Genomic DNA, 16,170 nt, shown 5'->3' on the forward strand with positions numbered 1-16,170 from the left:
CAGGTGAGTTTAATCTTAAATCTTGTTGCCTTGGTAACAAGTTCAGAGCTGTCTGCAGTGACAGAGCCACTTTACTCACACTACGTACACAACGTAGCTTTGACCAATAGGAGTCATTTACAGTGAGGATGGGGGTTGTAAACAACCACCCCCCCCCAACTTCACCTCATCTTCAGACTCCGCCCACACTGACTCAGGTGACATCACCTGAGAACATTGATCAGACTGTACACAGCTCCCTCTGGAGACACTACAGCTTTAATACTACACAGTCCTACCAACAGCTGGAAACAGCTGGAAACACTGAGGAGGAAGATCAGTGGAGCTGCTTTCACTTGTTTCATCAGGTTGGAATCAAACCAAAAGGTCAAAATGAACTCAACAAAAAACACTAAAGATGTGTTTTTATTCACTGAGCAGCAACAACACAACCAACTGAAGAATCCCCATGTTGGAGCTCACAGCTTTGACAACAGCTCCAGAAAAAATACAACTGACCTGTCGTTGTTTAAAGTCAAACTAAGAAGAATGAGAATCAATGAAAACTGTTTTTTTAACTTGACTAAACCACTGATCTGATCCACTGATCAATAATTATATTGATCTGGACTCACCCAGCCTTCCTGCAGTTCCTCACAGCTGGGATCAGTCTCCATCGTCCCTGATCTGATGTGTTGTACTTCCTCAGGTCCAACTGGTCCAGAACCTGCTCTGACATCTGCAGCATGTAGGCCAGAGCTGAACACTGGATCAGAGAGAGTTTCTTCTTTGATCTGTTCTCTGACTTCAGGAACCGTTGGATCTCCTGATGAACTGACTGGTCCTTCATCTCCGTCAGACAGTGGAAGATGTTGATGCTTCTGTCAGGAGAGATTTCATCACAGTTCATCTTCTTCAGGTTGTTGATGGTTCTCTGGATGGTTCCTGGTCTGTTGTCTGTCTGACCCAGCAGACCTCCTAACAGCCTCTGGTTGGACCTCAGAGAGAGGCCATGAAGGAAGCGAACAAACAGGTCCAGGTGACCGTTTCTACTGCCGAGGGATTTCTGCATGGCTCTCTGCAGGAAGACATCCAGGGTTAAATCATCATGTTGTTTTCCCAGGAACTTCTCCAGGACCTGTGTGTTCCTGTTGGTGAAACAGTGGAACATGTAGACTGCAGCCAGAAACTCCTGAACACTCAGATGAACAAAGCAGTAGACTGTTTTCTGGAAGATCACACTCTCTCTTTTGAAGATCTCAGTACAGAGTCCTGAGTTCACCAAGGCCTCTGTGACATCCAGACCACACTGCTCCAGGTCTTCTTGGTAGAACATGATGTTTCCTTCCTCCAGCTGTTCAAACGCCAGCCTCCCCAGCTTCAGAAGAACTTCCCTGTCGGCCTCCGTCAGCTCCTGTGGACTCGTCTCATGTCCCTTACTAGAGGTCAATGGACGGTGGGTTTTTAATGATCGAAAGAATGACAACCGTTTGGAGCCTGAAGAAGCTGATGATTGATTAATCACCTGATCACCTGTGAAAACAAAATGACATTGTTGTAAATGAACAAGTTGAAGATATTTTTTGTTTTGGCAGCTGATCATCACAAACTTAGTCACAAACTCTACATTTTGCTTTTCCAGGGGAAATTTCTAAAGAGACTGTTTAAAATGTTTTACATCTAGTCTATCAGCATGTCGATCAGAAGCATTAGTATTGGTATATTTCTGATTCAGATTCAGATTTATGATTTATTGTCCCCAGGGGGAAATACTTCATGTTATTAAAAGTAAAGATGTTCATGCTTCTCTGCAATATGACCGAATGTATTTGTTAATACCTGCGGTGAGAGGGATGAAGCAGCAGACCTCTGTGGGCTGTTACCTTTTTCTTTTTGTAATTTCCACACTTTCCACACATGTTTCTCAATAAACTCATTCATATCTTTTCATTGCACTTGGACGTTCAGTTTGGATTAAGGAGCTGAGGGAAAAACCCTGGACACTGAGTTAAAGTCCTGCTATAACACAACCACCAACCTTATCATGCTGATAGTTAGTGAATGAAGTGTTCTCAGTAACAGAGGTGTTACCCTGGCCTGACGCCTGTGCACATCTGCTGCAGTAACATGATGCAGCTGAATGTGACTGGAAGCTGCACAGCCATCGGCCACTATCAGAGCTGAACTGGAGCAATAACAACAGTTAATAAAATGTCCTCTCCACCTCCATCACTCACCGTACTTGTTCTTCTTCCTCTTTGTCTGGACCAGCAGGAAGTGTGAGAACAGGTCCGTCGTGGTCTTGGGCAGCTCTCCTCTCTGGTCTGTGGTCAACATGTGCTCCAGAACTGTAGCACTGATCCAGCAGAAGACTGGGACTTGACACATGATGTGGAGGGTCCTGGACGTCTTGATGTGTGAGATGATTCTTCTGGACAGATCTTCATCACTGGACCTCCTCCTGAAGTACTCCTCCATCTGGGCGTCAGTGAAGCCTCGGACCTCTGTTACCCTGTCAACACATGTAGGAGGGATCTGATTGGCTGCTGCAGGTCTGGAGGTGATCCAGACCAGAGCCGAGGGAAGCAGATTCCCCTGGATGAGGTTTGTCAGCAGCACGTTGACTGATGACGTCTGTGTGACATCAGACACAACCTCCCTGTTGTTGAAGTCCAGTGACAGTCGGCTTTCATCCAGGCCGTCAAAGATGAAGAGAAGTTTACAGACAGCCAGCTGCTCTGCTGTGACCTTCTGTAATGTTGGATGGAAAACATGGAGCAGCCTGAGAAGACTCAACCGCTGATCTCTGATCAGGTTCAGCTCCCTGAACGAAAGCAGAACCAGCAGACTGACATCTTGGTTCTCCAAGCCCTCGGCCCAGTCCAGAGTGAACTTCTGCACCGAGAAGGTTTTTCCAACGCCAGCGACACCGTTGGTCAGAACCACTCTGATGATGGGTCTCTGTTGGACAGGTGAGACCGTAGACACTTTGTTTCTTTGTTGAAGACGCAAATATTTAGAGAACTTACATCTCATTTTGTCAAAAACGTTCGAAGAGACTTTGTCTCTCTGTTGGACAGGTGAGACCGTAGAGACTTCCTCTCTCCGTTGGACAGGTGAGACCGTAGAGACTTCCTCTCTCTGTTGGACAGGTGAGACCGTAGAGACGTCCTCTCTCCGTTGGACAGGTGAGACCATAGAGACGTCCTCTCTCTGTTGGACGGGTGAGACTGTAGAGACGTCCTCTCTCTGTTGGACAGGTGAGACCGTAGAGACGTCCTCTCTCCGTTGGACGGTTGAGACCGTAGAGACGTCCTCTCTCTGTTGGACAGGTGAGACCGTAGAGACGTCCTCTCTCTGTTGGACAGGTAAGTCTTTAAAGATGTCGTTGCACTTGATTGTAGTGTCACGGAGGATCTTCTTCTTCTTGGACGTTGTCTCCAGCTGTCTCACCTCATGTTGGGTATTAACCTCTTCACTCTGTCCCTCTGTGATGTAGAGCTCAGTGTAGATCCTGTTGAGGAGGGTTCCACTTCCTGTTCCACTTCCTGTTCCCTCAGTTCCTTCAGTCACTCGTTCACATCTGCTCCTCAGACTGATCTTATGTTGATCTAAAACCTCCTGCAGACCACCATCTGCTGAGAGACAAGAGACAGAGTCAGACTGAAGACAGAGAGTCTGACAATCTGATCAGATTATTTTCATCAGCTACAGAAAAACTACAGACAACAAAGACAAGGTTTGAATCATCATCTTAAATGTCAGTGCTGTGTGATGGAACAACGACTCTGGAGAAAACAACAAATGACCACATCAGCAGACAGATGTTCAGTCTCACTTTGTCCACAGCTGCTGTGATTGGCTGTCTGCAGCTCACCTCTGGTTCTGGGTCTTTGTCCACTGCAGGACGGCTGCTCGTCCACAGAGACACCGCTCCTCTTCTCTCTGTCAAGACATTTCTGTATCAACAACATGTCACAGTCACAGGTCAACATCTGGGCTCTGATTGGTTCACCACCTCAAGGGGCGGGGCTTCAGTAACCAGAGGAGCAGAGGGAAAGAAGAGAGAGAGTCCTAATGACGCTGCTGTGGCTCTAATGAACCTGTGTTGGAGCTCTGGTCCAGTGTGAGGAGACTGAAGCTGACAACAGAAGCTTCAGCAGCTTCACTACATGTTGTGGAGAAGCTCAGACACTCACAGGCAGGAAACGCTGATTACTCCTCTCTTTAAAGTCATCATTCTGCTCTTTCAGCTGTTTGGTTTCTGATTTTTCAAAATAAAAGTCTCTCTGCATCTGTCTGCCATCCCGTCCTCCCATTAAGCTGGTCTGCCCTCCCTTCCCATGAACCAGTCTGCCAAGCTGGTCTGCTCTCCCTTCCTATGAACCAGTCTGCCATCCAGTCCTCTCATTAAGCTGGTCTGCCCTCCCTTCCCATGAACCAGTCTGCCATCCAGTCCTCCCATTAAGCTGGTCTGCCCTCTCTTCCTATGAACCAGTCTGCCATCCAGTCCTCCCATTAAGCTGGTCTGCCCTCTCTTCCTATGAACCATTCTGCCATCCAGTCCTCCCATTAAGCTGGTCTGCCCTCTCTCAGCAGTAATGACTTCCTAACTTTCTTTACCGAAAAGATAGTTAATATTAGAACAAAAATTGCTAGTAATGGACCACAGATTACAGTACCCATAGAAACACCTCCCAGACTTGGTACACACTTGGACAGCTTCTCTCCCATCGACCTGTCAGACTTAACTTCTGCAATTACTTCTTCCAAGTCAGCCACATGTCTGCTGGATCCAGTCCCGACAAGACTACTTAAGGATGTCTTCCCCTTAATTAACATTTCTTTTCTGAACCAAATCAATCTTTCCTTAGCCACAGGCTACGTGTCACAGGCCTTCAAGGTGGCTGTCATTAACCCTTTACTTAAAAAACCTTCTCTTGACCCAGATGTCCTAGCCAACTATCGGCCTATATCCAACCTTCCTTACATCTCTAAGATCCTTGAGAAGATTGTCCTGGAGCAGCTACATGAACATCTGCACAGCAACGAGCTCTTTGAAGCTTTCCAATCTGGATTCAGAGAACACCATAGCACTGAAACAGCACTTGTCAAAGTCTCTAATGATCTTCTTATAGCTTCAGACAGAGGTCTCGTCTCTGTTCTTGTACTTTTGGACCTCAGTGCTGCATTCGACACCATCGACCACAGCATCCTGCTGCAGAGACTAGATCATGAAATAGGGATTAAAGGAACTGCCCTAAAATGGTTTAAGTCATACTTATCTGACAGGTTCCAATTTGTTAATGTTAATAACGACCACTCAGAGTATAGCAGAGTTACGTATGGTGTACCGCAGGGTTCAGTCTTAGGGCCAATCCTCTTCATTCTTTACATGCTCCCATTAGGTGGCATCATCCGGAAGCACTCAATCAATTTTCACTGTTATGCGGATGATACGCAACTCTACTTGTCCATGGAGCCAGATGACAGAAGCCGCCTCATCAATCTGCAAGACTGTCTGAAAGACATTAGATCCTGGATGTCCTCTAACTTCTTGCTACTGAATTCAGATAAAACTGAGGTCATCGTGTTTGGACCTAAACATCTCAGGGACACGTTCTCTAATCAGATCGCTACTCTAGATGGCATCACCCTGACCCCGAGTACAACCGCGAGGAACCTTGGAGTCATTTTTGACCAGGACCTTTCCTTTAGCTCCCACATAAAACACGTGACTAGGACCGCCTTCTTCCATCTGCGCAGTATCACTAAGATTAGGAATATCCTCTCCCAGAGTGATGCTGAGAAACTAGTACATGCATTTATCACTTCTAGGCTAGACTACTGCAACTCTCTCCTGTCAGGATGTCCGAAAAACTCTCTAAAGAGTCTCCAGCTGGTCCAGAATGCCGCAGCAAGGGTTTTGACAGGAGTTAGGAAGAGAGAGCACATCTCTCCCACCTTAGCTTCTCTCCACTGGCTTCCTGTAGGATTTAGAATAGACTTCAAAATCCTTCTGCTGACTTATAAGGCTCTTAATGATAAAGCTCCAACCTATCTGAAAGAACTAATCATTCCTTACTGTCCTACCAGAGCACTCCGCTCCCAGAACGCAGGTCTGTTAGTGACTCCCAGTATCTCTAAAAACAGACTGGGAGGTAGAGCCTTCAGTTACCGGGCTCCTTTACTGTGGAACCAGCTCTCTCCATGGGTCAAAGAGGCAGACACTCTAACTACATTTAAGTCTAGACTTAAGACCTTCCTTTATGACAGGGCTTTTAGTTAGGGCTGGTTCAGGTAGCTCTGAACCATTTTATAGCTACGCTGCTATAGGCTTAGACTGCTGGGGACACATCTGGTTACACAGAGCCCTCTCCTTTTTCCTCCTCTCCTCTCCTCTCCTTTCCTCTCCTCCCCTCTCCTCTCCTCCCCTCCCCTCTCCTCTCCTCCCCTCCCCTCTCCACTCCTCTCCTCTCCTCTCCTCAGTATATTTTTGAACTGTCATTTTCTACTGTACTTTGTAGTTTGGCCTTGGTGTCTCGCACTCTCTCTGTGTTTCTGCAGATCCACCGGAGCTCCATCTCTCTGCACCAGCCGCCGCCTGCATCGCCCCCCCCCTCCCACCCCTTCCCCTGCTGTTAGACCGGCCTCCCCTTCCTTCCCATGGACCAGTCTACCACCCAGTCCTCCCATCGAGCTGACCGGCTCTCCCTGCCCCCCCCCTCCCCTCACCAGAGACTGCCTTCATCAACTCCTGCTAACATTTCCATATTTCGCACATTCTGTGACAAATTGTAAACTGTTTTCTTGTCTGTAACAACATCTATTGCACGTCTGTCCGTCCTGGGTGAGGGATCCCTCCTCTGTTGCTCACCCTGAGGTTTCTCCGATTTTTCCCTGTTAAAAGGGTTTCCATGGAGTTTTTCCTCAGTCGATGTGAGGGTCTAAGGACAGAGGATGTTGTTACGATGCCATGTAAAGCCCTTTGAGACAAACTGTTTGTAAAAACGGGCTATACAAATAAAATTGCCTTGCCTTGCCTTGCCTTGCCTTGCCTCTTCCTATGAACCATTCTGCCATCCAGTCCTCCCATTAAGCTGGCCTGCTCTCCCTGCCTCTCTTGCCTACCAGAAGCTTCCTCCTTCAGCTGTTGTTAACATTTCCATGTTTCTCACATTCTCTGTTATAAACTGTTTTCTGTTCTCTGTCTGTAACAACATCTCTGTCCCGTCTGTCCGTCCTGGGTGAGGGATCCCTCCTCTGTTGCTCACCCTGAGGTTTCTCCGATTTTCCCTGTTAAAAGGGTTTTCTATGGAGTTTTTCCTCAGTGGATGTGAGGGTCTAAGGACAGAGGATGTTGTTATGATGGGATGTAAAGCCCTTTGAGAATAACTGTTTGTAAAAACGGGCTATACAAATAAAATTGCCTTGCCTTGCCTTGCCTCACTGATCTGATCCGGGACCTCCTCTGTTAATCAAATGTGTTATATGTGATCAGTTATTTCTCAGACTGCCATAGTGGGCATATTGCAGATGCTATGTCACAGGAGTTATTACAATGTTTCCATTTCATGACTTCTGCTGCCGTGCTTGTATTTTTTTCTTGTTATAATTTTGAAAATTGGCCAGATTCTCTCGTGTTTCTTTGTTTGACTTCCTGCCCAACTTGATGCGATCGCTTCTGGTCCCGGAACAGCACCCTCTTGGTGTTCTGGGACCTACACATGGACAAATTAAGCACTGCTCAGACGTGGGGATCGTACACAGAGTCTGATGGATCTGGTTCCTGGTTTCTCTCTGTTTCCTTCACACGAGTCTAATGACTGAATCATCTTCAGATCAGTTTACAGTAGAAACTCTTACCGAGACTCTGAGGGTCCAGGTTCAGGACTGAAGACTGGAGGACGATCTTTGGACCGGTCACTCTTCATAGACAGACAGATGGATCCTGGAGACTCTGCTCTCAGTCGGTGGTTCTGACCTCTGCAACAACACAAACTTGTTTTTATTCATATCACATCAAGCAGCTATCAGTTCTCTGATGACAGAGGCATTGTGGGAAGTCTACAGTGACATCAGCGTCCAGCACCACACACTGTAGTGAAGGACTGATTGTCACTGACTGTAGCTACACACTGAAGTTCAACGGTCAGGCTGTAAAATGATCCTGTTTACTGTCTGGACTTTAGATCACAACTGCTCCGAGCAACTGGTTTTATGGTTTTATGTTCTTATGTTCCTGTTTTTAATGTGTCCTTGTTTGTATTTTGGTCTTTTTTGATTTTATTGTGAAGCTCTAAACTGAACTCTTGTTGCAGAGACAGTTTGGAGGTTCACAGGTTAGTAGCAGGTCTCTTACTGTGACTCTGAGGGTCCAGGTCCAGGACTGAAGTCTAGAGGAGGATCTTTGGATCGGTCACCCTTCACAGGGGGACAGATGGATCCTGGAGACGCTGCTTCGTTCCCCTCTTCCTCCATATTAACACTCCTCTTCAGGACTTCAGTTAGGAAACCACCAACACTGACTGTGAAGGAACACACACACACAGACAAATAATCAAGAAAGAAGTCTGTCCACCAAGGACAAACTCAAGGACAAGCTCAATGCTGCGTACAAAACAACTCGGAAGTTGGTAAAAAAAAAAAACAAGCTTTGAGTTGTCAAAAATGAATTGAATGGCGTTGAACTTGGACATTACAGATTTGGATACTCGGGTATCATTTCAGAGCTCCAACTTTCCGACTCGACGTCATGACAACATCAAATCATGGCTACCCTCGTCTTAAAATAATTTAAGATAAGTTATTTCTTTGAGTTTTAATGTTTACAATTTTTGTGTATTATTGCAGTATGCCTATATGAAATACATTTATATTAAGCTGTGACTGTTGTATTGTTGTATAGGCTAGCGTATGTGTGCCTATGCACATATGTTTGTATATATGCATACTACATGCATTTGTGTGTATGTGTGATGATATGCATGTATTTCTTGTTTCTTATGTCTTTCTAAATTGTGCTGTATACATATATGTGAACTTGATCTTGAACTACTTTGTGTGTGTGTGTGTGTGTGTGTGTGTGTGTGTGTGTGTGTGTGTGTGTGTGTGTGTGTGTGTGTGTGTGTGTGTGTGTGTCTGTGTCTGTGTCTGTGTGTGTCTGTGTCTGTGTCTGTGTGTGTGTGTGTCTGTGTCTGTGTGTGGGGTGCTTAGCAGAGGTTCATAAAAGAGAACTGACTGTATTGAATTTTCCGACCGAGTCACAGACTTTACTTTCACTTTTGTCAACTTACCAACTGTAGCTTTAAACAAGCTCCTTTATTTCCTGTCTTACATTATTGGACAAACTGATTAATCCAGATGTGTCTGACTCTGACCTCAGTAGTCACAACAATGGTCAGACACACCTGGATGAATCAGTTTGTCCAATAATGTAAGACGGAAAAAAAAGGAACTTGTTTAAATTCAGCAAGTAGTGGAGCTGTGCATAAAGCCCATGTGCTGATGAGAATGAGACAGACAGACGATGTCTGACTCCACAGGGACAAACTGATTCACACACTCTGACACATCAACAATAATAATACTACTACTATTAATACAAATAATGAGAAGAGGAATATTTTGTTAACACTCACCCTCAGTCACTTCTGCTCTCTCCAGTCTAAAATGCCGTCAGAACCTCTGGCTCCTCCCTCTTCCAAAGGAAAGGAAATCATGTGTGTTGTTCAACAGGTAGAACGGGCTCAATGCACAGCTGCACTACTTCCTGAACTTAATGCTGCTCCTTTGTTTCCTGCCTTACATTATTGGACAAACTAACTGATTAATCCAGGTGTGTCTGACATTTGGATTAATCAGTTTGTCCATTTGCTAGTGTGAATGTATTTGTTATTCAAATCTCTATGCTGTTTTATTAGTGTGAATGTTCTTCAGATCTTTATTAGTGTGAATGTTCTTCAGATCTTTATTAGTGTGAATGTTCTTCAGATCTTTATTAGTGTGAATGTTCTTCAGATCTTTATTAGTGTGAATGCTGACAGTATTCATGACAGTGTAAACTCAGCTCATCCTTGGCTCTTTGCAGCTCAGTGGTGAAGCCGTTCATTTGCCAACTCCAAGCTTGTGAGCTCAAATCTTGCCTGAACAATCTTGATAGGACATTTTTCCACCAGTCTCTCTCTTTACCTCTTTGTCTTTCTCTCTTGGTTTGTGTTAACATGCCTCTTGTTTACACCGCTGCTCTCAGATTGATATGCACTGAAACTTTGAACTCCAAGACGACAGCGGAGACAAAGCACTGCTCATGAAGGATTTGAATTCAGACATTGTGTGTCTTTCATTTCTTGTCCTGCTCTGCCCTCTAATGGGCTCTATGCACAGCTGCACTACTTCCTGAACCTAATGCTGCTCCTTTGTTTCCTGTCTTACATTATTGGACAAACCGATTCATCCAGGTGTGTCTGAGTCACAATGGTCAGACACACCTGGATGAATCAGTTTGTCCAATAATGCACTTTGGAAAATGAGTTGTCTGTTTTTTCCCCTGTTTCCCTTCCTGTCCTGTTCCCTTTTTGTTTGCTTTTCCTTTTTTGTTTTCCCTTTTTCTTTTTATATTCCTCTTCCCCTTCCCCTTTTTATTACCTTTCCCTCTTTCCTTCTCTCATTCCCTTTTCCTTTTCTTTTCGTTTGCCCTCACTTTCCCTTTTCCCAAAACTTAACTTCACTACAAGTGTGGAGTGCTTCAACACAAAGAAGAAACTTTTCATCTCTTTTCATTTTTCCTTTCCTTTTTCTTTTTGTTTGCTTTCCCCTTTTTCCATTTTCTTTTCCTTTCTCCTGTCTTTTAGCTTGCCCTAACTTTCCTTTTCCCATTTTCCTTCAACTTTGTTTCAACACAAAAATAACCTCCGTTCTTTCTCCCATTCCCCCTTTTATTTCCCCTTTTCTTTTTCTTTCCCGTTGTTTTCCCTCTTCCCTGTAACTTTCCTTTCCTAATTGGGTTTTTTTTTTCCAGCACAAAGAAAGAGAGGACAATTGGGCATGAATCAAACACTCAGAATCCTTTGAGACTGGACTGATGATCGTTCTGTATGTGATTCATCTAATTATGAATGTCACCAACTCCAGGATGTTTTCTGTTTCCTCCGACTCTGCAGTCGAGCAGTGAGATAAAAGCATCAATATGCAACTACTTTATTTAAACGGGGTAAAAGGAACGAGACCCTGATAAGAACTTCTTCCTCTTCCTCTTCGTGGGCAGAAATGGACCCGGTCTGCCAGATTCTAGACTTTATATTGCGACACATGAGTTCTGGTTCGGTCTTAGACCAGATCGCTGAGAGGATTCTGACCCAGGTCTGATTGTACATTTTGGGCCAACGTGCAGTTTTGTAGAATATGATGATGTTTGTTCTGGTGTGGCTCTTTCCTTCGGTCGTTTACGGCTCAAACCCACAGAGGTGCGTTTCCCAGACAGACATTGGACCTAATTGTAAATAAAAGTCTCGGCAGCCTTTTCAAAGAGCAGCGAGCGAGCGAGCGAGCGAGGACGTCGGTGTGTTTTTAAGAGCAGCTGCAGTAGAAACTATCAGATTTGTCCTGTGTTTTATGTTTTGTCATTCCCACCACCGACTCCAAACAACTTCATCGGCTTCAGCATCTTCTCAGTTTAGTGAAAAATTATGGTCTACTGTTAGGAATAACCAATGAATTATAATCTGCAAACAGTGAGGCCGTTTACAGATCTCAGCCAGGAGCACTGATGGACGACTGCCACACTGCAGCTCGTTGTTTTCTTCTCTTTTTCTTTTACAATTTGAATAATTTGGCAGAGCGATGTGAAACTGTGACACACGGTGAATCCTCCCCTCCCATCAGTCTTGTATATGCATACAATCACTATCACATCTGCTAACAAATGCCTTTTTCTGGTCTTTTTTTTTCTTTTTTTGAAGTGTTGAACCCATCTGTTTGAATGGAGAAGATGTTTGTGATCTGACCACATGTGTTGTTGAGGTTCAGAAAAATGGTTGACAATCTGGAGTGTCATCTCACCACCCTCTTTTGTTAGAAAATGGAAAACAGAAACACTGGAATGTCAAATATTTTTTAAATAAAAAAGGTAAATGTGACATTTCTTCTGTTGTGCAGTATCTCAACCTTTTTATTTTATATAAGAAAGAATTGATATTATATAGTCAACAAATAATCCATAGCTTTATTGACAGAAAATTAATCTGCAGCTGTTTATATCACCGTTTATTACTCTTATAAAACACTTGAGAAATAAAAAATAAAAAACCTGAATAATGAAACTTTGAAATCATTTACAGTCATAAGTGTCGTGATTTTATTCTTGTTTTTCCAGACAGCCTGTGTAGCGGCTGCGGTACCGAGTGAGTCCTGTAGGTGGCAGCGTGTGGTGAGTGACGTCCCCTACGTCACCTGTAGTCTGTCTGGAATTTCATTTTATCATAGTTATACAACAAACTGTTGATTTCTTGTCATGAAACGTGATGTTTTAAACAGGTAGAGGTTAGAGAACAATGCTGAAGCCGCGGTAATTCAGAATTTTGATTAAATTTAATTGTAAAGTGAATTTCAAAATGGTCAAAAGGACGTTACTTGCAACAAGGCCCGGCTCTAGCCATTTTGGTGCCCTAGATTACTCCCAGGCGCCCCCCCCAACAATGATCAATAATGATTATAATGATAACGTAGCAGTGTATCTGTATGTCCCCTCTGACCCCGAGATACACAACTTGCACAACACATCGCACATCAGTAAAATGTCATTAAGTAAATCCTGGGTGAAGACATGAAAAAAATGAGTCTACAGTCATGAGAATAACCTGTTGTGATGCTTGAAATGGGTATACGAAAGTCTTAGCTTCACAAAAGCAGTGGAATATACTGTATGAATAAAAGCTAATAGATACGTGTGGAAAACAAGTTAAAATGAAATTTTATGAAATTGCTTTTTGAGCATAAATGTTATCTGTCATTCTATTTTCACCTAATGTCTCAAATGTAAAATAAAAGAAGCTAAATATTGACTGAAAGCAGAAGTAAGTGATATATTTGTGTTACTATAAGTCTTAAATAGTTATATCTTCCGACAGCAATCACTTCTATAGAGTGTTTGGTCTGAAACACGGGTCTGTCAGTCCCTCTGCTCTGCTCTGAGCCCAGGAGAAAACTTTTATCGTATCCTACAGTTTTTATCCAATGAGGAGAGAGAACGGCATGCAGGGCTGTGTGTGCAGCCAAGGAACGCCGTGAATGTGGTGACGTAGGGACGAGGACTGTTATGGTGCGTTCAAGGAAACTCGTGTTTTTCCGACCTGTGAAGTCGTACCAGTTCGATCTGGTACGAGTTCACGGGTCAGAAGTTACGAGTGGCCGTTATAGTGACTTTCACAGGTAAAACAGGTCGGAGAAACACGAGTGGGTTGCCTGGAACGCTACAAAGTCGTAAGTTGTGACTTGAAGCTGTAATTTACGGTTTCAAAAGCCTGCCTGGAACGCAGCATTAGCCAAAACCACCGGATCGCTTACTTCTGCTTTAACATTACATTTCAAACTTCATGAGATGTGTGTAGCCCTAAATGAGAAATTAGCTTTTTTTCTCCAAACAAAATATCAACTAAACAGACAAAAAACACAACATTTACAATATTTAACCTATATAATGTACCCTCCATGTGTTGTCACTGTGGTGCTGTTTGGGAGGTAAAAAACTGGTTTGAGAGCTCAGCAGGTCTGTATACAGAGCTGGAGCTGTGGCCCTGCTGTCTGAGCAGGCTCAAGTCTCAACTCTCTTCTTTTTATCTAATATCTTATATCTTCCTCATCTAATGAGTCAAAACTTTCAGCCTCTGAAGCGCCTTCATCCTCCTCACTGCTTCTCTCTCTCTCTCTCTCTCTCTCTCCTAACGATTCTGCGGCTTCGAAGCGCTTCACAGCTGTTCTTTTGATTGACAGGTCGTCAAGGGCGGCGTAAAATGACCGAAATATGAACAAAAACATATCGAGACGGTCGCGCAAACGAGCCGGCATTCGCGCCGACTTTGAGGATTAATGCAACCAAGTATCCACACATCTAATTAAAAATGTGGCGTTTCTAACAAGAAAACGGCTTGAAAGCATTCCCACTGCAGACAGGTACCTCTGCTGTGTGTGTGACTGCGGGGAGAGCGGAGGGCACGTACCAATGGGCATGTGGGGGAGAGAGGGGGGGGGGGCGACTTCGTAAGTAATGTTGTAACATTTTAATTATTACTTTTTAATAGGTATTGCTTTGCATTTAAATTAACGTGTGGTTATTTTTTGTATTAAGAAATAATAGTATCAACTAGTTATAAAAATAGTGAAAGTTACACTTTTTTTTCTTTCCCATTTGTGGCGCTGGCGCCCCCTGGATGGACGGCGCCCTTAGCATTTGCCTATACGGCCTATGCCACGGGCCGGCCCTGCTTGCAACCACAGAACAATTTTAAAATTATTCCAGAGCTCATTAATGAACATTGAAAAAACGATAGATTCTTGAACAAAAACTAATCTAAACGTCCAGATGCTGCAGTTGGAGTATGGATGGTAGGAAATAACCTGATCATAGGTGACCTGATATCTGAGGTAAACATTGATTACGAGTGGAAATGCCCTTTAAGCAGTGCTTAATTTGTAAATCATGAGGTGCCGGAACGCAAAGTACATATGACAGCCCAGGGATGACGAGACGGGCAGAGGTCCCGGAACGTATGCGGCGCACGTCGGGGGGGGGGGGGGGGCGATGACGGCGGACATGCCATGCTGTGGGACACAAGCCTCAATTTCAAATATAGGCTATAGCCTACTCTGTACAGCACAGGCAAATGCCCACATCACCACAGGCAGGAATTTTCTCAACAGGTCAAAACAAACAAAAAAAAGAGCTTATAATAAATCACACAAATCTTTCTATTATTCAAAGACTGGCACGGCGGCCTATAGACAGTATGCTCAGCTCAGTTGTGCAGCAACACCTGAATTTTCCATAAGAAGCCAGGGGTAGTAAGTCTGCTTCACCTTGAACTGAGCTGCTGTCCAAACAGTTGTGCATCTCATCCCTGACCTGCCGCTGGACGTCCCACACTACTCTCACTGCGCTCTCCTCTTCTTCTGAATCTCCCTGCTGTCAGTGGGCTGATGCCAGGGTCTCCGCCTGTTGCTCCGGCCACTGTTTCCCACAGTTTCAAATAAATTACGTCCGCCACGAATACATTTTTCGGCAATATCGTTCCGTTCATTCATCTCGCTCTTTCGCCGTTATTGGCGCGCGCGGCACACACACGCGCGCACACACACACGCATGCATACACACACACACACACACACACACACACACATACACAGGCAGAGAGGGGTGGAGAGAGAGAGAATGGCGAGTGCAGCAGTGCGCACGCGGTAAAAGCGAAACTATACCGATCAGTGCGTCAACTTCAACAGATCTCCGACTCTTTCAAATGACGTTAAATCTTAATAAACAACATGGATTTATGGGGATTTGTTCTGTAAATTAATAAATAGCCTACATATTATTTTATTTTAAACATTTTTAAAACGTTTTTTTTAATGAGAGGTGCCGATCTGCCCAAATAAGTACCGGAACACAGGGAGGCCAAAATTAAGAGGTGCCGGATCTTGTTCCGGCAGGATCCGGCACAAATTAACCCCTGCCTTTAAGTCCAGAGACACTGATGCTGGTCAGTCAGGTCCAGAGGACACACAGGGACGATGGTGGACTGGACTCTGTGTGTGACAGTGGAGCTGTTCTCAGATCAGTTCAGACTGCAGCGCTGGAGTCTCCTCCACTTCCTCTGGTTCATCTGGCAGGAACTGGTGAAGAAGCTGTGGTCTTAATGCCAACCCCACCTACAGACACACAGACAGAGGAGAGGTGATGAATGACAGACTGTTGAGTCAGTGATGCAGCAGCCACTTCAGTCCTGTTCAGACCAGATGTGTCAGTCGTTGTTAGTCAGTAGTTGAGTGAGTGGACATTGGCCTGTAGTGAGAGTGAAGCCGTTTCCTGTAACATTGTGTAGAGAGGGGAGGTGGAACCACCTTCACACCTTTTCACACTGTATTGCTGTGTCTTCATCAACAAGATGGATTTAGTCAATCTGATATGAGTGATAGATGCAA

At 44.5% G+C, this 16,170-nt stretch overlaps 2 protein-coding genes across 28 annotated transcripts in view; both read right to left on the reverse strand.

Annotated features, from left to right (window-relative positions):
• LOC146976732 (NLR family CARD domain-containing protein 3-like) overlaps window positions 1–16,170 on the reverse strand; it is a 54,928-nt gene that overhangs the window by 26,757 nt on the left and 12,001 nt on the right. The window contains exon 7 of one of the 27 annotated variants that reach the window (XM_085792500.1): window positions 15,703–15,878. The exons of 23 other annotated variants lie outside the window; for them this stretch is intronic. Coding sequence is in view for 2 of the 4 variants with exons in the window: in XM_085792495.1 (XP_085648621.1) it covers window positions 15,799–15,861 (63 nt within the window). In the remaining 2 variants the exon portion in view is untranslated. Of the gene's footprint in view, window positions 1–15,702; window positions 15,879–16,170 lie in introns of those variants that run through there. 3 more of the 27 variants (XM_085792496.1, XM_085792495.1, XM_085792501.1) reach the window with 3 other exon arrangements.
• On the reverse strand, window positions 611–9,656 carry LOC146976733 (uncharacterized). The gene is made up of 6 exons (XM_085792467.1): window positions 9,621–9,656; window positions 8,342–8,507; window positions 7,846–7,965; window positions 3,818–3,924; window positions 2,899–3,617; window positions 611–718 (listed from the first exon to the last, which is right to left on the reverse strand). The coding sequence occupies exons 2-6, from the start codon at window positions 8,458–8,460 to the stop codon at window positions 611–613; spliced, it is 1,173 nt and encodes a 390-aa protein (XP_085648593.1). The 5' UTR covers window positions 8,461–8,507; window positions 9,621–9,656.

The sequence above is a fragment of the Trachurus japonicus genome, chromosome 12, assembly GCF_045865225.1.
Source record: "Trachurus japonicus isolate A0001 chromosome 12, Traja_1.0".
Lineage (NCBI taxonomy): Eukaryota > Metazoa > Chordata > Actinopteri > Carangiformes > Carangidae > Trachurus > Trachurus japonicus.

Excerpts from the sequence above, each read along its gene's own strand:
- LOC146976733 (XM_085792467.1), bottom strand. The coding sequence starts at position 8,460 with ATGGAGGAAGAGGGGAACGAAGCAGCGTCTCCAGGATCCATCTGTCCC. Across the intron at positions 7,966-8,341 it reads CCTGGACCCTCAGAGTCACA|AGGTCAGAACCACCGACTGA; the intron begins GTAAGAGACCTG and ends GTGTTGTTGCAG. Across the intron at positions 3,618-3,817 it reads TCACAGCAGCTGTGGACAAA|CAGATGGTGGTCTGCAGGAG; the intron begins GTGAGACTGAAC and ends CTTGTCTCTCAG.